This window comes from Cavia porcellus, unplaced genomic scaffold, assembly GCF_034190915.1.
Source record: "Cavia porcellus strain 051 isolate PalLab524CR breed Dunkin Hartley unplaced genomic scaffold, mCavPor4.1 scaffold_26, whole genome shotgun sequence".
Classification (NCBI taxonomy): domain Eukaryota; kingdom Metazoa; phylum Chordata; class Mammalia; order Rodentia; family Caviidae; genus Cavia; species Cavia porcellus.
This window is the reverse complement of record NW_026947509.1, coordinates 32,916,057-32,938,658: the sequence shown is the minus strand read 5'-3', so window position 1 is coordinate 32,938,658 and position 22,602 is coordinate 32,916,057. Positions and strand designations below refer to the sequence as shown.

The window sequence follows — 22,602 nt, the reverse complement described above, 5'->3', positions numbered from 1 at the left end:
TTCTTTCTTTCCTTTGATACATTCAGGGTATCCTAATTTTGCACATTAATGGAAATGATTCCTTTCTGAACTGTGATAGGTCACTTACCTGTGTCATATTTGTCTTTCTGGTTTAATGAATCCTTTTTTCCATTTGGTTTAATTGCAAGCTCACAGACTTCATAAAGCAGCCTTTTTGTATGTGAATGTATATAAAGTTAGTTTAAGTATATATGATTTCTAAATCATATTTTTAATAGTGTTTCTTGAAACACTGGAAAAAACTACATTTTATGCCAGTTGTATATGTTTATATCTATGGGAAGGTGCTGTAGAAAATTGTTGTGCATGTCTTCCAAGTTTTGAGATCAGAACACAGAGACACACACATATGAGAGAGAGCACTCATGTAAATTTTCACATTTGTTTTTGTAAACTAAAATGTAATAGTAGGCTACATCAGTGATGGTGAATCTTTAGAGCTTTCAGTGATGACAAACAGCGAGTTATGGCAAGTGTGCCATAGATTTGCCACCCCTGGGCTTGGTGTACTGATCTTTACCTTGAGTATTTCATTTGCTCTCCTAAGTGGTCATATTTATAGGCCACTTCTTACACATTTTGTATGCTCTTTTAGTAATCTTGGTAAATTTTACTTTGACTATACCTTACTATTTAAAATCAACCAATAGAAATAGATGTTTAAGCTTTTCCTACTTTTGATTTTATGAGCCAAATTTATAGTAAACATCTTCAATGTCCAAGTCTGTCCATAATATTGCTCTTATCTTAATAGGCTATAATCCTCAGAACAGAGTTGCTGGGTTCTATGATGTGCACATAGTTGCTTTAATACATTTGAGAAACTGATTTTAAATTTTGCCCAACTGCACTCTAACTGCTATTTTCTTTGAGAGTTGTAGATTTTTTCCTACCTTCTATTGCTCCAGACTTTGTCAAATATTTAAAGTTTTCTTAGTTTTCTGGACAAAAATTTTGTATATGGCTGCTGTAGTTTATATGTCCCACTGCCATTGCTCTGGTGGCCATTTGCATCCCTTGTTTTGTGAATTACATAATCATGTTTCTTAATTTTGGATGGAGCTCTTTTCACAAATAATAGTTATAAGGCTTGAATATTAGGAATTTCTTCACTTTTCTCTAGGGATTGCAAACAATTTTTCATTGACTTCTTCATTTCTTTTGTCTTGCAGTGTTTCACTTTTCTGTAGTCAAATTGTTTAACCTTAATTTATTACTTTCTGGGTTTTCTTTTGAGAACTTTTCCCCGGAAATATGTTGTAAATATAGTTTTATTCTTTAAAATTATGTATATATTGTATATATACAGAAATAGATTGTGTGTATATATATATTCTTCAAAATTCTAATATTGAAGGCCTTGATTTTTTTCAACTAGCCCTTTAATCCACAGAGTGAAGGTAACCAGTTTTACTTATTTTCTGAAAGTATAATTGACTGAATTAATATCACTTAGTAATAATTGTGTTCTCATTCACAGAACAGAAATGCATCTTAGTCTCATTTTAATTTTCTATATTCTTTGAGTCTGCTTCTGACTACTCACTTTGTCTTTTTTCCAAATATATGTATTTTTTTTCTTAAGAGACAACAAAAGAATAAAAATGATACAGAATTTCAAAACAAAATAGTAAATTAACACTTGTTAATATATTCATACTGCTATCTTAAAAGTAGTTGCTCAGATTACAGGATTTTACCGAGGAAACAGATCCTCTTTTGGTGTTTATCCTTGAGAACTACAGTTTAACTAAATAGTGTGTTTTAATGTCTGGTAGTGAAATATGTGTGTTTGCAATTTGCACTTCTAAATTTTGTTGGTTATCATCATATTTTCCTTCATCAAATGAAAAATTGGTTATTTAGCCATGTTCTTATTTTTTCTCATGAGTTAGTTAGATTTTTTAGGCAAAAAATATAATCAGTAAATGATTTCCTCCACATATTTGTAGTTCTAAGATTTGTATCACTATGAGGAAATTCCAGAGGCCGTTTATCTTTACAGGGAAAAGGTGGATTTTTGTTCATAGGTCTAAAATTTACAGTCCGAACTGTGTGGTTTCAGCATTTTGAGTCTTCTGCCAGGGCACTGCATTATGGTGAGTGTGGGAGGGGACAAGTTCTCCCTGCAAGAACCAGGAAGCCAAATGTGAGACTCCAGAGGGATGAAATCCATGGTCTTCTTCCAGGACCCTTGTCCATGTGTCTCCCTCCAGGCTTCTGAGTTTCACGTGACCTGAGGCTCACGTGGTGGAGGCTTACCACCATGGGGCCCAAGTCCTTAGCATGCACTTCCAAAACGTTGTGTAACAATACCAGAGGGCTGGGTCACTGAAACTTGGATTCAATCATGTATAATTGCAGAAATCTAGAGAAATACATGAGTAATATTTTAGGTGAATGAAGAGTTGTTTCATTTAGATTAAGCACCTGATTGAAGCAGGTATACATTTGTATGAGATTGTTTTTATCAGGTTGATCTTATAGCTAAATTGTGGTCTGAGACATATTAATAGGATTTTAAGGTTGGGTGTTTTTCGGTCAGCAAGTGACAAAGTAAAAGTGTTTAATTTCTGTGAAGCAGAGTGATTAGTTTTACTTGCATCAATATTTTGCTTGAATTTCTACTCCTGGCAAGACCAGGACCCAAAGAGGCTGAATCTAAGCCATACAGTTTCTTTGTGCTTTCTGGTCTGTCTTGTGCTGTTTACCCCGGCTGGATCCTGCAACTTCCTGCACCAAGAGCAAGTTCAGTGTGGTTCACTGGCTTGCCCAGAGTGGTTTAGAGATAGAAAAGATGTGTGCAATTCTGTATCACCCATCAGAAAAAGCTATTTCTTAAAATGTGAAACGCATTGTGCCATATCGTGTTTTCTATATACTTTGTTATTTGTATATTCTAATATATATTTAAAATATATAGTAAAACATGTGATAAAAGTGATTATGTATGTATTTAAAAAATGAAAGTACAGTTTATATTGTTGTTGAAGTCTATGAAAGATTTTATAAATTTATGTGTTTATGACTGGAAATGATGTAAGATTCTGAAAGATATATTCAGATGTCAAAAATGGTCTATTGACTTAGAGTCTGGATGGCATAAAATTCCAAAAGAATGTTTTCATCCAGTGTTTTGTGGGCTCCATACATTTCTCCATTCTAATGTCAGGTGTACAGGCTGTCTTGAGAAAACCATTCACTTTTCATATTGCTTAGAAAGATCAGGCATGGTGTGAAGTTCATTCCCTCAATGAGACATGATAGGGTGTGTATGTTTGATGCTTGGGTATTAGTGAGCTTGTTTGTATGTGTCTTTGTGTGTATGTGTTTGTGTGCAGTTCCTTCTGTCCTTCTTTGTCCTTGTTTCAAATGTGCAGCCAGTCTCTTGTAAAATCAACTAATTTGGCATCTTGGGTGAACCAGCATCTGTATTGTATTTCTGATGAAGGAAAAGTGAAGGATAGGGTTTGTTTGATTGTGCGTTGTGTCTGTGAGCATGTGTGTTTGTATGCAGTGTTTTAGGCCCTATGTAAGGTGTACTCCTGGGGCCTCCTGTAACCAAATCATCCTGAGTTCCTGGATATATCTGATTATGGAATTAATTTCTTTATCAAGTAGAGTATATCACCATTCAGGAAAACATTAAAACTGATTTGATGGGGGAGACAAAGAAATCACACCCAGTCTCTTCCAATTTTTGATGGGTTTCAGTACAATTAGCTTCAAAGTCTAAGTGGAAGAAATGCAGGCGTGGTGTGTACAATTAGAGTTATAAAGGCCACAGAGGTATGCAGGTGTTATAGAGCTACACGGCAATAAGGCTGGAGAGGCATGCAAGTGGTACTGAGCTAATGGCAATAATGCTGTAGAGGTATGAAAGTGTTACAGACATACATAGCAATAAGGCTGTAGAGGGATGCAGGTGTTACAGAGCTACACGGCAATAAGGCTGTAGGGGTATGTAGGTGTTATAGAGCTACACAGCAATAAGGCTGTAGAGGGTGCAAGTGTTATAGAGCTACATGGCAATAAGGCTGTAGAGGGATGCAGGTGTTATAGAGCTACATGGCAATAAGGCTGTAGAGGTATGCAGGTGTTACAGAGCTACACAGCAATAATGCAATGGAGGTATGTGTTATAACTTGGGCCCCGGTATAAAATCCAAGGAGGCAAGAGACCGAAAATTTAGGTGGCAAAGGCTTTATTTCCAGGCCTGGCGACCAGTCTCCGGGAGCCAATTTGGAGACTGTGTCCCAGAGACTGAAGGGAGGACTTTAAAAAGAGGCTGGAGGAAAAGTGGGGGGGGGGGAGAAACAAAGAAATCTGCAGAGCCATCAAACTTGTTGACCCGAGTCTGGAAACTGTATTGCTGTCCACTTAGCTCTGACAATCTCGGGAGTTCCTGGTGTTTCTCAAATTACTCCCATCCTACAGACTGGCATTATCTCGGAGTGGCACATCTGCAGTAATATTTGGAGAAGAAAGTGGAGAAGTTAATTATCCCAGGACAGCTCGTTTTCGCTAGTGGGTGCGAAGGGGTCAAGAGTTACAAGAAGCTGAAACTTAAGTTTTACAAAGATCTGATATCTAACTCATTTGATGCATACAGAACAAAAGGAAAGCACCGGTTGGGGTTTGGGCCATAGTATTTCCCGGTAATTTCTTTGAAGCTAAACAGTTCTTAAAATTGGGGCAGGCTCATTTTATGACAGATCATCACCGGGTCGGGAAGAGGTCACCAGAAACCCAAATTCTTTATGGCCTAGATAGATAGGTGAGGGGAGAGGGAGGCAATAAGGTGCCATACAGGACAGAAAACGGCGGTTATGTGTCAAGGTCAGGGTAAAGGATTAAACTCATACGCAAATCTCTCTGCACACAAGCAGGTTACTTTAAACAAGTGTAAATTAATGGGCCATTCTAGTTTTCTTTAGCTCTTTAGCGGAGAATAGAGGCGCCTAACAATGATTAACAACCCTTGTTAGCTTGTTTTAGCACAACTTCTGTAGTTTGTAGAGGGCAACAATGGTTAACATATCAATTAGGTGAGATTCTTGCAATTCTTTACAGAGGAGAGTGTTGCTCAACATATCAATTAGGTCACTTAACATATCAGTTAGGGAAAAAGGAAAAAAAAACACACTTAGTAAGCCACGTTTGCAGGTTGGCTATAATACACATATAATGAAGCTATTTTCTTAGAGTACAACAGTATGCAGGTGTTACAGCATTGCACGGCAATAAGGCCTTAGAGGAATTTAGGTATTACATGGCAATAAAAAATCTGTGTTTCTACTGTTGTTCTGACTTTATGGCTTCATTACATAGTCCAAATTTATATTCAGCTGTTAGTTACTGACCAGGATTGTTGTCTTTTTTTTTTCCAAATTTTTAACCTTATACAAAAACGAAACTGTAGTGTAATGAATTTGTGTGTCCATTCTTAAGTACAAATAAATTTTCCTGTTTTGTTGCATATATTCATTTGTCCCCTTTATGTCTTTCAAAATTTTTGCTGTCATTTCAAAAATACTCTTCATTTGTGCTTTTGTCCCAAAGTATCTTACTTAACAAGAAAATAATGAATGATGGGCGAAAGCTCTCCCTGAGCAAAGACCAATGCCCTGGAACTCACTTCACTTGCTCTCAACTCCCATAATTGAAGAAGGTTGCTGGGCGTAGTCTACTCAGGCTGCAAAGCTTCCCAAGGCTATTCTAGTGTGGCTGGGACCTGGGTGGGTCCTTGAGCTCTGAGAATGATGATCCTAATAAGTCTCTTGCGGCTCGGGATGGCACGCAAACCCACCCCAGCCTCCAGCTGAGTTTCCCGGTTTGGGAGAAGGTCGCTGGGCTTGTCTTGGGCAGGCCCGAAATCTGCCAGGAGAGTGCAGTCTAGTGTCTCTGGACTCTGGGCGGTTCCTTGAGCTCTGGGAGCGATGATCTTAACGCAGTCTCCCAGGCTAGGGATGGGAACGGACTCACCCAGCCGCAAGCTGAATTTTCAGGTTCTGAAGAAGGTTGCTAGGCGTGTCCTAGGCAGGCCTGAAACCTGCTGGACAAGTGCAGCCTAGTGTAGCTGGGTTCAGGGTGGGTCCTTGAGCTCTGGGAGTGATGATCTTAATAAGTTTCCCAGGCTCGGGATGGGGAGCGGACTCACCCCAGCCACCAGCAGCTGAATTTTTCGGTTTTGGAGAAGGTTGCTGGGCATGTCCTGTGCAAGCCTCAAACCTGCCAGACCAGTACAGCCTAGTGTGGCTGGGCTCTGGGTGGGTCCTTGAGCTCTGATCTTAACACAGTTTCATTTGTACAGGGGGTTACAGTTAAGAATTTGCCATAGATCTTGGAGACTTGGGACTTGAACTTTTCAGCAATGCTGAAACTGTTAGGACTTTGGCAACTCATGGAGATGGGCTAAATCTTTTGTATAAAGGATGTACATGAGTCAGTCCTAGGGGCCAGGGGTGGTATGTCATGGTTTATGTTGGTGGCCCCCAGGCCTCTTGTGTTCCCATTATGCATTTGTAATTGATTCATTGTCTAGTGCTTGGATTGGGGGTGTGAGTACTACACTTGCCTAGGGGTGGTGTAATGCAATGTAATGGCAGGAAGAAGGTGTGTGCCTCTCTCTTGTGGGTTTCTGCCTTGCTGTTTGTAGACACCACGAACTGTGGCCCAGCCATGCTACCCTTCCTTGGAGCTAACTGAATATAGACTGAAAACTCCAAAAACTATAAGAAATAAACCTTTCTTTTCCCAACTTTGGGCTTCATGTATTTTGTCTCAGCAACAAGTAAAAAGTAACCAAGGCAGTCAGGAACAGAGTTTCTGAGTTCAATGATGTACACATAGTGTTTAATAATTTGAGGAACCACTTTTATATGTTATATCACCTCACTGTGATTCCAGTTTTCTTTGAGACTTTCAGTTTTGCTATGCCTGTCTGTCTTACAGACATTGTCCAGTGTCTCATGTTTTCTTAATTTCCTGGACAAAAATTTTGTGTATAGCTGCTGTAGATTTTAAATCCTACTGCCATTTCTCAGTTGGACATTTGTATTTCTTCTTTTGTGCATTACATATTCATGTTTAATTAAATTTGACAAAGCTGGATTTCACAAACAATACCTGTAAGGATTGAATACTAGGAATTTCAAATTTAGCTTTTATCTGGGCATTCCAAGCAATTCTTCATTGACTTTTTCAATTTTTTTTTTTTTTTTGTCTTCCAGGGTGTCACGTTTGCATAATCTAATTGGTTAACCTTAATTTAGTGCTTTTGGATTTCTTTTGAGTACTTTTCCCCAGATCTGAGGCACAGAAATATCTTGTATATATTTTGCTCTTTAAAACTCTTCCAGTGTTGATACCTCACATTTTTTTCCAGTTTAACCTTTAATCTGCAGAGTGAAAGGATTCAATTACTTATTTTCTGAAAGTATAACTGATTTTCTGATACTACTTAAGAATAATTGTATTCTCATTCATGGAACAGAAATGCATTTTTATTTTGTTTATATTTTCTATGTCCTTTGAGTCTACCTCTGACCACTCACTTTGCCCACTGTCCTCTTTTACTGTTGATTCTTGAGAACTACAGTTTAAGAATTGAGTTTTCATGTCTGATAGTGAAATGCCTCTGTGGATTGTCCATGCTTCTAAACTTTGTTGGCTATTCTCATATTTTCCTTTATCAAATGAAAAATTGGCCATCTAGCCTTATTCTTATTTTCTTATATGAATTTGTGAGATTTATTATGTAAAAACTCTCATTGACTCATAATTATCTCCAATATTTGTAGTGCCAAAATCACTCAGCTTTGTGTATCTATGAGGAATTTCCTGGGATCTATACCTGTAAAGGGAAAAGGTTGATCTTGCTTCAAAGGTCTGAAACTTGCAGTCCAAAATTGATTAGTTGTGGTTTTATGAGTGTCTAGTGAGCGCATTGCATTATGGTGAGCGTGGGAGGAGGCAAGTTCTCCCTGCAGGCACCAGGAAAGCAAATGTGAGACTCCAGAGAGAGGAAATCCACATTCTTTTCCAGGACCCTTGTCCATGCATCTCCCTCCAGGCTCCTAAGGCTCATGGGACCTCCCAATACCACCACCATAGGGCTTAGCCCTCAGCGCACTGAACTTAAGGGTTTGTTCTTGCACACCACAGAAATATGTGCTTTTCATTATGAGAGCACACACTTCCAAAACATTGTGTGAGATGTTTGGAAGATGGCTACTAGATGGCTGGATCACTGAAACTTGGATTCAACTATTTATAAAATGAAGAAATCTTAAGAAATACGTGAGTAATATTCTAGGTGAATGAATAGTTGTTCCATTTAGATTAAGCACCTGATACCTTTTATTGGAGGAAGTATGCATTTGTTTTAGTTTGTTTTGTCTTTATACTCATCGAGTTGATCTTACAGCTAAATCATGATCTGGGACGTATTAATAGGGTTTTGAGGTTGGGTGTTTTTTCAGACACTAGTGGCAAAATGAAAGAGTTTAATTTCTATGAAGCAGGATGACTACAGATTTAGGTGCATTAATATGTTGTTTGAATGTCTACTCTTTGCAAGACCAGGACCCATTGAGGTTGGATCTGGGGACACATTTCTCTGGCTTTATGGTCTGTCTTGGTGCTGTTTATCCTAGGCTGGATCCTGCAAGTTCCTGCACCAAGAGCAAGTTCAGTGATGTTCACTAGGTCACCCATAGGACCTTAAAGATATAAAAGATGTGTGTGATTCTATATTACCCACCACAGAAAGAAATTTCTTAGAATGTGAAATGCATTGTGCCGGATGGTGTTTTCTATATACTTGATTATTTGTATATTCTAATATATATTTAAAATATACAGTAAAATATGCAATAAAATGATTATGCATGTATTTATAAGATGAAAATACAGTTTTTAAAGGATATATATTAAAGTCTAATAAATTTGTATGTTTTTGAGTGTGACTGAAAATGATGTAATATTCTGAAAGATATATTCAGATGTCAAAGATGAACCATTGACTTAGAGTCTGGATCAAATAAAATTATAAAGAAAGTTTTCATCCAGAGGCCTGTGGACCCATACACTTGTCCATTCTCATGTCAGGTGTACAGCTGTCTTGAGAAACCTGTTAACCTTTCGTATTACTTAGCAAGACCAGTCATGCTGTAAAGTTCACCGCCCTGATTGGAGGGAAGCTTTGGTGATAGGGTGTGTGTGATGATGCTGGTATACTGGTGAGTATGTGTGTTTGTGTCTGTGACCATGTGTGTTTGTGGAACTCGCAGAGATTTTCGAGAGCTGGGCTGAAACCTGGGTTATGGGAAAACCATGTGTAAATTTTTCTGTTTCACAATTTATGGTAATAGAAACTTTAATCAATGAACACTGACTTTCAATTTTGTGATATCTTAATGTTAAATTCCATTCTTCAATATCTGTGTTTGCAAGTTCACCATGTAGGGCAGTAATATATTTGACAATGATGACAAACTGTCGATGTCTGGAATATGTGCTTGTAGGGATGTCGGCAAATGAACCTCGCTAATCATTATTGCTCTGAGTAAATCATTTTCAGTGAGTGCTGCTTCCTGTATTGATATATGAATCTCCACCCATTCTGTAGCAGGTTTTGTGCCTGTACTTGTTCTAACCATTGCATCACACACGCTGTGTCCGAGCACCTAGTTGACTCAGGGCTGTAGTCCCAATGGCTCCTGTAAGTTCGCCTGTCCCTCTACCTCTGTTCCTGTGTCTGTTGCTGGCTTCAGGCTTTACCCAGGCAGGCAGGCTGCTGGTGGTGCCCTTGGATGGGAGCCCATGGTTTTCCATGTGCTCTGTGCTAGAGAAGCTCATCCAGAGAGGACATGAAGTGGTTGTGGTCATGTCAGAGGCTGGTTGGCAACTGGGACAGTCACTGAACTTCACAGTAAAGACCTAGCCAACTTCGTTTACTGTGCTGGAGTTGAATCATGCATTTCAGCTTTTTCGTGACACTCAGTGGAAAACTCCGGAGCAAAGTATGTACTCTATTACAACAAGTTCATCCAAACACTTTCTAGACGTTACCTTTTCATGTTGTAGGGGTTTGTTTAATGCACAGAAAATAGTTGAGTATTTAAAAAAGACTTCTTTTGATGTGCTGTTGACGGAACCTTTCGATGTGTGTGGCTTAATTGTTGCCAAGTATTTTTCATTGCCATCTGTGGCCTTTGCCAGGGTAGTAATGTGCCACCTTCTTGAAGAAGGCACACAGTGCCCCTCTGCGCTTTCTTATGTTCCCAGACTTTTCTCAGTAGTTTCGGATGTTATGAGTTTCAAAGAGAGAGTGCAGAATCTTTTCACCCACCTGGAGGAGCATTTATTTTGCAATTATTTCTATAAAAATTCCTTAGAACTTGCTGCTGAAATTCTCCAAAGACCTGTTAGCACATATGATCTTTTCAGTCATCCATCAGTGTGGTTGTTACGCATGGACTTTGTCTTTGACTTTGCCAGACCTGTGATGCCCAACATGGTTTTCGTTGGTGGAATCAATTGCCTTGAGGGAAAGCCCTTGTCTAAGGTACGTTCTTTCTGTCCTTTGGCACAGTCAGGGTATCATGACTTTGCACATAAATTAAAAAGATTTCTTCCTGATGATCCATGAATGTCTTTTTGGTTCAATATGTTGCTTTGTTTTATTTCATTGCTGATTTATAAATTTCATACAGCATCCTTTGTTTGTGTGCATTATAAAAAATTGGTTCAAGTATATGTGATTTCCAGATTGTTTTTTAATATTATTTGTCTCAAAAACACTGGCAAAAGCTATATTTTATGCAAGTGTGCTGTTTCCACCTATGGGAACATAGTCTAAAAATGTGTGTGCATGATTTCTAAGTTTTGAAATTGGAACACAGATGTGTATGTATCGCATGCAAAATTTCTCATCACTATGAGTAAACTAAAATGAAAAATGCACTAGATGTATTTCTCTTTGTCTTGAATTTTTCACTTTTCCATATTAGTAGACACATTCACAGGCCAACATTAAAGATTTGACATATTCTTTTAATAATTTTGTTAAAAAATATCTGGTTCCATTTAATTTATAAAACCAACTGATGGTTAAAATTATACTTTTTCTACTTTTTCCTTCTTGAACAAGACTCAGAAAATACCTCTACCTGTTTTCTTTACATTCAAATATTTTCATGTTATCTTTATTACCTGAATAATCTGAAGTGCCAGGAACAGATTGTCTGGGTGTAATGCACATATCCTTCTTGAATAATTTGCTTTTGTATGTTATTTGATCTCACCCTAGTTTTACTTTTCTTTGAGAGTTTTGTTTTTTTATGACTCTCTGGATTACAGACGTTGTCTAATGTTTAAGGTTTTCTGAATTTTCTGCTCAAAAATTTTGTGTTTATCTGCTGTAATTTTTGAATTCTGCTGCCATTGTTCTGTTGACCATTTGCATTTCTTCTTTTCTGAGTTCCATAGTCATGTTTTATTCAATTTGACAGAGCTGTTTTTATAAACAGTAGCTATAAGGTCTCGATATTTGAAATTTCAGTACTTAGTTGAATCTAGGTATTGCCAACAAGTTTTCATTGGCTTCTTCATTTATTTTTCCTTATAGTGTTTCACTTTCCCATAGTCAAATTGGGTAACCTTAATTTAGTGCTTTTTGGATTTCTTTAGTGTGCTTTTTCCCAGAACTGAGGCACAGAAATTTATTGTATATATTTTCTCTTTAAAACTCTTGCAGTGTTGATACCCTTTATTTTTTTCAAGTAGTCCTTTAATCCACAGAGTGAAAGGATCCAATTTTACTTATTTTCCAAAGTATAACTGATTGTGCCCATACCATTTAGTAATAATTGTGTTCTCACTCGTGGAACAGAAATGCATCCTCATGTTATTTTAATTTTCTATGTTCTCTGCATCTGCTTCTGACCACTCACTTTGTCTACCATCCTCTTTTGCTGTTGATTCTTGAGAACTTCAGTTTAATTAAAGTAGCGAGCTTTAATGTCTGGTAGTGAAATGCCTGTTTTGACTGTGCATACTTCTAACCTTTCTTCACTATTCTCATATTTTCCTTTACCAAATGAAAAACTGGTTATTTAGCCATATTCTTATTTTTTCTTTATGAGTTTGTGAGACTTATGTAAAAACTATCCTTGACTAATGATTTTCTCTTTGATATTCATAGTACCAAAATCACTCAGCTTTGTGAATCTATCAGGAAATTCTTGAGGTCCTTTACCCATAAAGGGAAAAGGTTGATCTTGCTTTGTAGGTCTGAAACTTGCAGTCCAAAATTGATTGGTTGTGGTTTTATGAGTGTCTGTGTGGTGAGTGCCTTGCATTAGGGTGAGAGGGTGGATGGAGGCAAGTTCTCCCTGGAGGAACCAGGAAACCAAATGTGTGACTCCAGAGGGATGAAATCCAAGGTCCCCTTCCAGGTCCCTTGTCTATGCAGCTCCCTCTAGGCTCCTGAGGCTCAGGTGACTTTCCAATAGCGCTACATGGGGCCCAGGCCTTAGCACTCTGAACTTCAGGTTTTGTTCTTTCAGACCACAGAAATATTTGCTCTGCATTTTGGGAACACGCACTTCAAAAACATTGTGTAACAGTACTAGAGGGCTGTGTCACTGAAATTTGGATTCAACAATTTATAATAGAAGAAATCTTTTTTATTTAAAGAAAAACAGAAAGCAAAACAGAAAAAAGAGTAGAAATAATACAGAATTTCAAGAAAAATTAATGCTAAGTGATCATTAATTGATAAATTACATATTATCACCTTAGAAATAGTTGTTCAAGTTACAAAATTGAGACACAGGAAGTAGACAATCAAACAATGATAGTGCAAACTGTTCTATTCAGCGATCCAACAAAAAGTTAGTAATGTGGTTATCTATCTTACACAGTTAAAGATACATCCAGTTATATCCTTTGGAGTACTTTCCTTCCTTTTCTTTTTTACAGTAGCAATTACACATTTCAGATCTTATTACTCCTCCGATTTTTATTACTTTTTACATCAGAGACACAATGTGATATTTATCAATATGATTATTATTTATTTCACTTATGAGGATAGTCTCTAGTTCATTCCATTTACGTATAAAGGCCTCAAGATCATCCTTTATATATCTGAGTAATATTCCTTTGTATAAAAATACCATATCTTTTTCATCTACCTTGTTTTTGATGGTTATTTTGGTTGTTTCCAAGATTTAGCTACTGCAAATTTTGCTCCTATAATCATGGGTGCACGTATATCACTGTGACATGACTTCTTCAGTTTTTATGGGAAAATACCCAGGTGGGAAATAGCTGGATTGAAAGGAACTTGTAATCCAAGTCTTGTGAGTAATCTCCATAGTGATTTCCATAGTGGCTGCACCAGTCTACACTCCCACCAACAGTGAAAAAGTGTTCGTTTTTGCCCACAACCTCACCAGTATTTGTTATCAGTTGGTTTCTTGATGGGTGCCATTCTTTTTTGGGTGAGATGAAATCTCAATTCGTTTTAATTAGCATTTCTTCAATGACCAGTGATGGTTAAAATTTCTTCTTGTATTTATTTTCCATTTATATGTCTTTATCTGAGAACTCTAGGTTCATCTCAGATGCCCATTTTTGGAGATGGTCTTTGAATTTAAGGGGTCCTGATGTTTTTCAATTTTTTCTATGTTTTAGATATAAGTTCTTTGTCTGAGGGGTTGAGGGTTAAAATTTTTTCCTATTCAGTAGAGTTTCTTTTCACCTTTTTGGTAGTGTTTTTGAAGTGCAAAAACTTTTTAAACATATGAGGTCCCAATTGTTAATTGTTTAAAGTATTTCCCGTGCAGTTTGCATTTTGTTCATGAATTCTCTGCCTGTCCCTGTGTCTCCAAGACTTCTACCTACCTTTTCTTCCAGTAGATATAGTGTTTCTGTTTTAATATTTAGATCTTTGATCCACTTTGATTTTAGTTTACACATTGTGATAGGCATGGGTCTAGCTAGCCTTCGGCACGTGGAGAGCAAATTTTTCCAACACCATTTATTAAAGAGGCTATCCTTCTTACAGTGAACTTGTTTAGACTCTTTGTCAAAGATCTGGTGGCTGAGCGTCTTTGTAGTTGTGTTTGCATCTTATAATAGTAGAAATCTTAAGAAATATATGAGTAATACTCTAGGTGAATGAATAGTTGTTTCATTCAGATTAAGTATCTGATATCTTTTATTGGAGGAGGTATGCATTTGTATTAGTTTGTTTTGTCTTTATACTCATCGAGATGATCTTATAGCTAAATCATGGTCTGGGACATATTAACAGGGTTTCAAGATGGGGGTCTTCGGTTAACGAGGGTAAAGTGATGATAGAATTTAATTTCTATGAAGTAGGATGACTACAGTTGTAGGGTCATCAATATTTTGCTTGAATTTCGACTGATGGCATGACGAGGATCCAAAGACATTGAACTTGGGCACATATCTCTCTGTGCTTTGCATCTGTCATTATGCTCTTTACCCAAGGCTGGACCCTGAAACTTCCTGAACTAAGAGAAAGTTGAGTGTGGTTCACTGGGTCACTCAGAGGGATTTAGAGATATAAATGATGTGTGCAATTTTATGTGACCCACCACACAAAGATATTTCTGAGAATGTGAAATGCATTGTGCCATAGGGTGTTGTCTATATACTTGTGTGCATACTCTAACATACATTTAAAATGTTATAAAATATGTAATAAATACGATCATGTATGTATTTATAAAATGAAAATTGGTTTTTTGAAGGATATATATGAAAATCTTAAAAATTTCTATATTTTTGAGTGTGACTAGAACTTACGTAAAACTCTGAAAGATATATTCAGATGTCAAAGATGGTCCATTGACTTAGAGCCTGGATAGGTTAAAATTCCAAAGAAAGTCTCATCCAGAGGGCTGTGGACCCCATACACCTGTCCATTCTTATGTCAGGTGTACAGCTTTCTTGAGAAACCTGTTAACCTTTTGCATTGCTTAGGAAGATCAGTCATGCCATGAAGTGCACCTTCTTGATAGGAGGGAAGCTATGGTGATAGGGTATGTGTGATGATGCTGGTGTACTGGTGAGTACGTGTGTTTGTGTCTGTTAGTATGTGTGTTTGTATGCAGAGTCTTAGGCCTTACAAACGTTGCATCCCTGAGGGGGATGCATCCCTCCTGTCAAGAAATCGTCCTGAATTTCTCCATGCTACTTATGTCTAGAGATGGAATTAATTTTCTCTTCAAGTATGGTATATCACCATTGAAGAAAAGAGTAAAATTACTTAGGTCAAGGAAATAAAGAAAGCAGTCCCAGTCTCTTCCACTTTTTGATCAGTTTCAGTAGCAGAGGCTACTAAGTCTAGCTGGGAGGAACACGGCTCAGTGTGTACAGGTTGAAGACATTCAGGCTGTAGCAATATGAAGGTGTTATATAGTGACATGGTCATAAAAGTTCTGTGCTTCTACCAGTGGATTTGGACACGAACCCTCCACTGGCCGTATGGCTTATGAATATGTTCTCACAATACCTAGGGTGTCTTTAATATCATTGATTGTTTCCTTTGCTGTAGAGAAAATGTTTGCTTGATGTAAACCCATTTGTCCAGTTTATTCCCCTTAAGCTTTTGAATTCAGATTTTAAAAAATCACTGTCCACACCAGTATACTATAGTTTCCTCTGTTGTTCTTTTAGTAGTTTTAGTATTTGTGTCTTTGGTTGGATCTTTTATTCGTTTTTAGTTGAATGTTAAGTATAATATGAATGAAAGTTCTTATTGTTTGATGAAAATGGAGATTCAGTATTTCTTAGATATTTATTGAAGAGACTATTCTTTATAAATTATGTTTTTTGTTATTTTTGTGAAAAATCTATTCATGTTAGGTTCATCTTTTACTTGTGAAATCTGATCACTGATCACTGTGTCTTTTTTTTGTGTGTGTGTGGATATTGTACTATTTCAATTTCATTCCAGAGTTTCCTCATAAGGTATCTTAAATAATCCATACTTTGTGAGTGCATGTGAATTTTGGCATTGTACTTTACATTTTTATGAGGAAGATAATTGTCATTGTTGTTATTGATGGTACATGAGGAGCCGCCTGGAGCCTAAAACTCCTGGGAAGAACAGACTTTCTTCATCTATCTATAGGCAGTCTGACATCTGAGTGAATATCAGTAAATAGCTAAAGAGGGGACTGAGTACATACAGGTTTTAGGTGTAGGGGTTCAATTTTGAAGAATCTCAAAATTCTAGATAAGCTATTTGAGTTTGATGCTGTAGGGCCACTCAGCATAGGTTGTACATAAGCTGGCATCAGGGGACTACAGGGCGACCTTAGTCCCACATGTAGATCATCATTCAGGAGAAGAGTAAAATTGCTTAGATCAAGAAAATAAAGAAAGCACTGCCAGTCTCTTCCACTTTTTGATGAGTTTCAGTAGCATTGGCTACTAAGTCTAGCCACTGGCTACTAAGTCTAGTCTAGTGGCGTTGGTTAGAGGCATTGACGCTGTAGTAGTATGCAGGTGTTATACATCTACACAACCATAAAAGATCTTTGGTTCTACCATTGGAGTTGGACATGAACCCTCCACTGGATGTATTTTTATAAATTTTTTTAAATCAATTCCTAGTGTGTGTTTAATATCATTGATTGTTTCTTTTGCTGCAGAGAAAAATTGTGTTTGATGTAACCCCATTTATTTAATTTATTTTCCTTGTGCATTTGGACTCAGATAAAAAAATCACTGGCTACATCAGTATTTATAATTTATTTCTGTTGTTCTTTCCATAGTTCTATTATTTCTGTCTTCAGTTGGATGTTTTATTCATTTTTAGTTGAATGGTAAATATAATATGGATGAAGGGTCCGAATTTTTGTATGCATATAGACATTGTTTTCTTTAGAAGTTTATTGAAGAGGATATTGTTTATGAATTAAATATTTTTGATATCTTGTGAAAAGTCTATTCATGTTAGGTGCATTTTTTACTTCTGTATTCTGATCACTGGTCACTATGTCTTTCTTTTTGCAGATATTGTACTATTTCAGTTTTATTATAGAGTTACCTCATAAGGTATCTTAAATAATCAATACTTTGTGAGTGCATGTGAATTTTGGCATCATACTTTACATTTTTTGTGAGAATGTAATTGTCATTATTGTTAATTATGGTGCATGGGGAGTTATTGGAATCTAAAACTCTGGGGAAGACAGCTCATCTATAAGTAGTCTAACATCTGAATGAATATCAGCAAATATCTAAAGGAGGGGACTGAGTTCATTTAGCTTTTAAGGCTGGAGGCGCAATTTCAAGGACTCTCAAAAGAATCTGGATGAGATGTTTGAGTTTAAGGCTGTAGGTGCACTCAGCACAGGTTGGTACACAAGGTGGCATCAGAGGACTGCGGGGCGACCCTTAGTCCTACGTGAAACTTTTAATTGCTTTTGGTTCTTGTTTACCAGGGTCAAGCTGTTGCCTGTACTGGAGAGTTTATCGTTTACACTGGGTAGTCGAAGTCTCTCTGAGGTCATTCTTGTGCCAGTCCTATCCATTTAAAGAAGAGTTGTGTGAAATATGTGTGTGTTTTGCTTTAAGATACATATTTAGCTTTCTGGATGTTTGTAATCTTCCACTCTCTAGTTCACTCATTTATTCTCTGATACTTCCTCTTTGTGTCTATTTTGAGGTGTTCTTTCTTTTCCTAGTTCAAGGAGATATATGAGGATCAATTTTCTTTGTAATATGGTCATACATTTTGATACAATTTAGTGCTAGAAGTTGTCCACTTCCACGATGCTAAGACTCTGGCTTGAAATCAGTTTTGTTTGTGCTAAGTATAGCTACCCATTTTTATTTTTCATTTTTGCTGTACACATATTTTTCCATCCCCTAATTTTCTACTTACCTGTAGAGACACAGATAGGTGGCATCAAACAGAATTTCATTTTTTGTGGTTTGTTTTTTGTTTTTGGTGTATTAAATTGTTTTTTTTTACTGGAGATTTAACTTATTTCAAGTGATCTTGATTGGTAATGAATTACTACTGCCACTGTATTGATTGTTTTCTAGCTCTACTCTGCTTTAAATGCTTTGCATTTTTTCCTTCTCTTTGGTCTTGCTTGGTGAGTTCGTGTGTTTCAGTAATCATATGCTTTAAAGTCCTCTCTATTTGTGATTCTAATAAAGAGATTTGCATTGTAATTACTCTAAGGCCAGCATAGAATATTTGTACTACTTGATTGTTTAATTAAAAATAACACTATATATTTTCTTAATGTTGTTATCATTAATATAATTTAGTGCTGCAAACTGAACTGAGGACTTCCCATGGACTAAGCACACACTTTTCCAGTGAACTTCACTCTTAGACACCTTTTAACTGATAGGATATACATTTACTCTTGTCTCTTCTCTAAACATTCATGGTTTGAATGTCAGAATTTCCATTATGCTGTCATGTGCATGGCTTTACCATGTATTTTAACTATGACTTTTATTCATGATTTTATACGTTATCCAATATATTAGGGTTGAAATTGTCTAACATCCCAATATTATAATCTTAAAATATTTTATTAAGGGTCTGGTTTAATTATGCAATCAACATTTGTCTTTCATGTATTTTAAGTTGTGATTTTTCCTAAATTTTCATACTCTCAATGTTGGTTTGCTTTCCATTTAAGGAACTGCCTTTACAATTTTTTCTAGTACTGAGACTCATAAATTTTTGTTTCTGTGGGAAAATTTTGATTTCTCATCTGAGAAAACAGTTTTGTTGGATAATACATTCTTGGTGTGAAAAATTTCTTGTACAAATCCACTAATATATGTATTGACTTTTTGTATGTGATGTTTCTACTATTGTTACTGTCAAAATTTTGCTTTGGGCACATGAACCTTTGGTGGAAGGCAGGACCAAACCCTGAGACCCAGGACAGGCTGAACCTGGGCATATGGGCTCACCTGTGCCTGTAGCAGCCTGATGGAATGGAATGCCAAAGACCCAGGACAGCAGGTCATAGGAGCACAGAGTAATCAGGAAGGCCAGCAACATGGACGTACCAAAGTAGCAACGAGGAGCTGCAGTTGAGCCCTGGAGAGCTCCATCCAACAAAGTCCCGGCACCCATATCCTGAGGTCAAGATCTGCCCCACAGATGGCACGTTTTTGGGATCGGATTTGGTCACAATTCAGAACTGTAGACACCAGTGGTATTTTATTACCTTTTTTCTCTCTTGGGTGTCTGATTTGTTATCCTTTTCCTATCTGTTTGGAAGTCATATTTTTTGTCCTGTGTTTTGTTATTATTTTCTGGTTTTCGATTTTTTTTCTTTCTCCTCTCTTTCTTAGGTCCACTGTTTTTCTTTCTTTTCTTCCTTTCATTCTCCTGGCTCTTGCTTCTTTTTTGTTTACCATTTGGGTTTCTTATCTATTGTTTCATTTTCTTCTACTGAGTGTCTTTCTCTCTTTCCTTACCTAGTTTATGAATTTAAGCTTTCAAGTGAGTAAACATGTTTCTTTCCCTTATGATTAGTACTGCACATTCTATTTAATTCATTCCCTCCTGCATCCTGCAGTTTCCCAAAACTTGAGTGATCATCTTTTGACCTCCAGCCTTGACTCTACTGTATTTGACCTTGTTCACCACTTTAGTCTGTTCCCTACGCGTTTTAACTTCTCTGCTCCAAAAAAAAGGTTAAAATCATTTCACTGAGGGGGCAATTGCTGCATAGAAATATAGTTATTTTGTTATATAACTTTAGAGTCTGCTCTAATGGAAGCAATAGATTAAAGATTACCATATTTCTGTAGCTAAACTGTACTTGAAGCTATTGTGATTGCTAAGTGGCCTATTGTAGCCAGGATGTGATATATCAGTTTTTCTCCCCTGTGTGTAACTCTGTGATTTTACAGGGTTATAATGAAAAACAAAACCGAGTATGAAGGACTCAGAGCCAGAGAGTGACTTTGCAACCTTTACAGTTGGGAAGGCAGATTCTTGGGATAGTTAACAAAGAGCAGTGTACACCCAGAGGACATCCAGGAAAAGCAGCCGTCTCCTAGGGAAGCCTCAATACTAGTGATAAAGCTTTCAACCATAAAAGCCAGAAAGTATCAACATAGAAACCTAAATAAAATAATAAAGAGAAATTACAAAATGACAAGCCATAGAAGCAAAACATAACTACAGATCCCAAGACCACTAAGGAGAAGCTCAGAACACAATGAAATAAGAGAAATAGGAAATCAATCACTGGAGCTTTCTGAAATGATAGCAACAGAATTGAAAAAAACTAGTGACAGAGGCTATACAGAAAATAGTATCCCAGGTACAGAAATTAATGATGCTGACAAAGATATTAGAGAAGACACAGATAAAAGAATAGATGAGCTTGAAAACTGATGGAAACAAAAAATGCCCAACATAGGAAAGAAATGGTATCTATGAAACAGATTCAAACAGAAATGAAAGCATTTAAACCTTTAAGAATATATACAAACAGACTGAATGAAGGAGACGACAGAAGAGCACATCTTGAAGACATAATGGTAACTAATGATCATGAAAAGCAAGATATCTTAAAAATCACAAGAGACCATGAAAAATCAATCGAATAGCTGCAAGAAAATGCGAAAAGAAATAACATATTGAATAGGGTTAATGAAAATGCCGGAAATAGCGCAAGGACCATAAAAACATTCTCCACAGAAATGTCAGAAAAGTTCCCAAATGTGGACAAAGAATTTGACATACAAATAAATGAAGCATACAGAGCTCCAAACAACCATGACCAAAATAAAACTACACCAATATATATAAACAAAGATTCCAGAAATTCAGCGCAAGAATAGAATAGTAAAAGCTGTTAGAGAAAAGAAACAGGTCACTTATAGAAGAAAAATCCATCAGAATCATGGCAGACTTTTCTTTTTTTTTTTTTTTTTTTTTGTCTTTTTCATTTTTTACTGGTACCAGGGATCGAACTCACGACTGCCTGCTTGCAAGGCAGGCGCTTATGCCGCTGAGCTAAATCCCCAGCCCCTCATGGCAGACTTTTCAATACAAATCCTGAAGTCAAGAAGAATTTGGAGTGAAGTATTTCAAGTCCTGAAAGAAAGCAACTTCCAACCCAGATTATGTACCCTAAAAAACTGTTTTTCAAATTTAATGGAGAAATAAGATACTTCCATGACAGAGCACAACTGAAGAAATTCATGATCCAAAACGAATCCTACAAGAGTACTAAAAGATATTCTAGACAGAGATAGTGATAACCACAGTTCCAAGAAGAACAATGGAAAGAAAGCAGGCAGGGTTAGCAGTTAAACAGAGGGGAATATTAGGGAACCAGCAGCAAGAAAATATCACAACAAAGGTAAGCCAATGCATATCAGTTATAACCATCAATGTCAGTGGTCTCAATTTACCAATCATATGAAACAGAGGCAGAATTGATCAGGAAACAAGATCCAACAATATGCTGTACAAAAGAAACACATTTAGCTCAAAAAAGAAATTCATAGACTGAAAATGGAAGAATAGAAACCTATTTTCCATGCAACAGGGATCCAGAAAACAAGCAGGAGTAAGTATTCTGTTTGAAGACAATGTGAATTTTGAACCATAAATGATTGCAAGAGATAAAGAAGGTCATTACACACTTGCTGGAGGAAAAGTTCAAGAGGAATCGCTCAAAAAGAAATTCATAGACTGAAAATGGAAGGAGGGAAATCTGTCTACCTTGATGTTATGTCTCAGTTTTTCTACTGATTTGTCACATTGTTTTATTCATCTCTGGAAGTATTTGCTGCTAGTTTTTCCTTTTTTTGGTAATACTTGGTGATGAACCATGGCTTTTCCAATACATCCCTTGTCTTTTTCACATGTTAAATTTTGAACAAGGATATTGTTAAATTGTCCAGGCTGGGTTGAGATTTTGACTCTCCTGCTTCAGCCTTTCAGCATGCTGGTTTGACAGTCTTGGGGCCTATTTTCTGCTTCTTTATTGTTTGTATTTCTGCCACCTCTTCTTGTTTTTGTGGACTGTTTTCCAAATTTCATGAATCTTTTACATCCATACGTTGCTAGAGTTCACTGAATTTTTAAAATGGGAGATTCCTGAATTCTTTGCAGTCATTTCATCGATCTCCATTTCTCTGGAGTGCGTTATTGGAGCTTTATTAGTTCACTTCGATTTCCTAATTGATCTTTCTTATGCTCCTGCTGTTTGTGTGTGCAGCTCCATCTGCTGGCCCTTCAGGGTGATCTGTGACAGGGATGGGCCTTCTCTACTTCATGCAGCCTGTAATCTGGCAGGACCAGCCAGGGACAACTCCTGGCAGCCAGAAACCTTGTCGAGTCTCTAGTTGGCTGGCCATCTGCCTGTGCTCTGGTAAGAGACGGGCTTGCTGTCTGGCGTCCCCTATCTGGTGAAAACTCTGGCAGAGTTGTGGACTGGGTCCTGGTGTGGCTTCAGGTGAGGCCAGTCAGAGTTTGCTTTCTCTATCCAGGCAGTTCCTGCTTTTGGGATCTGCTGTTAGGCAGCATTC

General features: G+C 37.1%; 2 protein-coding genes across 3 annotated transcripts in view; both read left to right on the top strand.

Annotated features, from left to right (window-relative positions):
- LOC100731122 (UDP-glucuronosyltransferase 1-6) overlaps positions 1 to 22,602 on the top strand; it is a 206,490-nt gene that overhangs the window by 61,794 nt on the left and 122,094 nt on the right. The window lies entirely within an intron of this gene.
- Positions 6 to 22,470, top strand: LOC100719992 (UDP-glucuronosyltransferase 1A8-like). The gene is given in 1 exon segment (XM_063237070.1): positions 6 to 22,470. A coding segment is annotated over 1 exon segment (939 nt). The 5' UTR covers positions 6 to 9,736; the 3' UTR covers positions 10,676 to 22,470.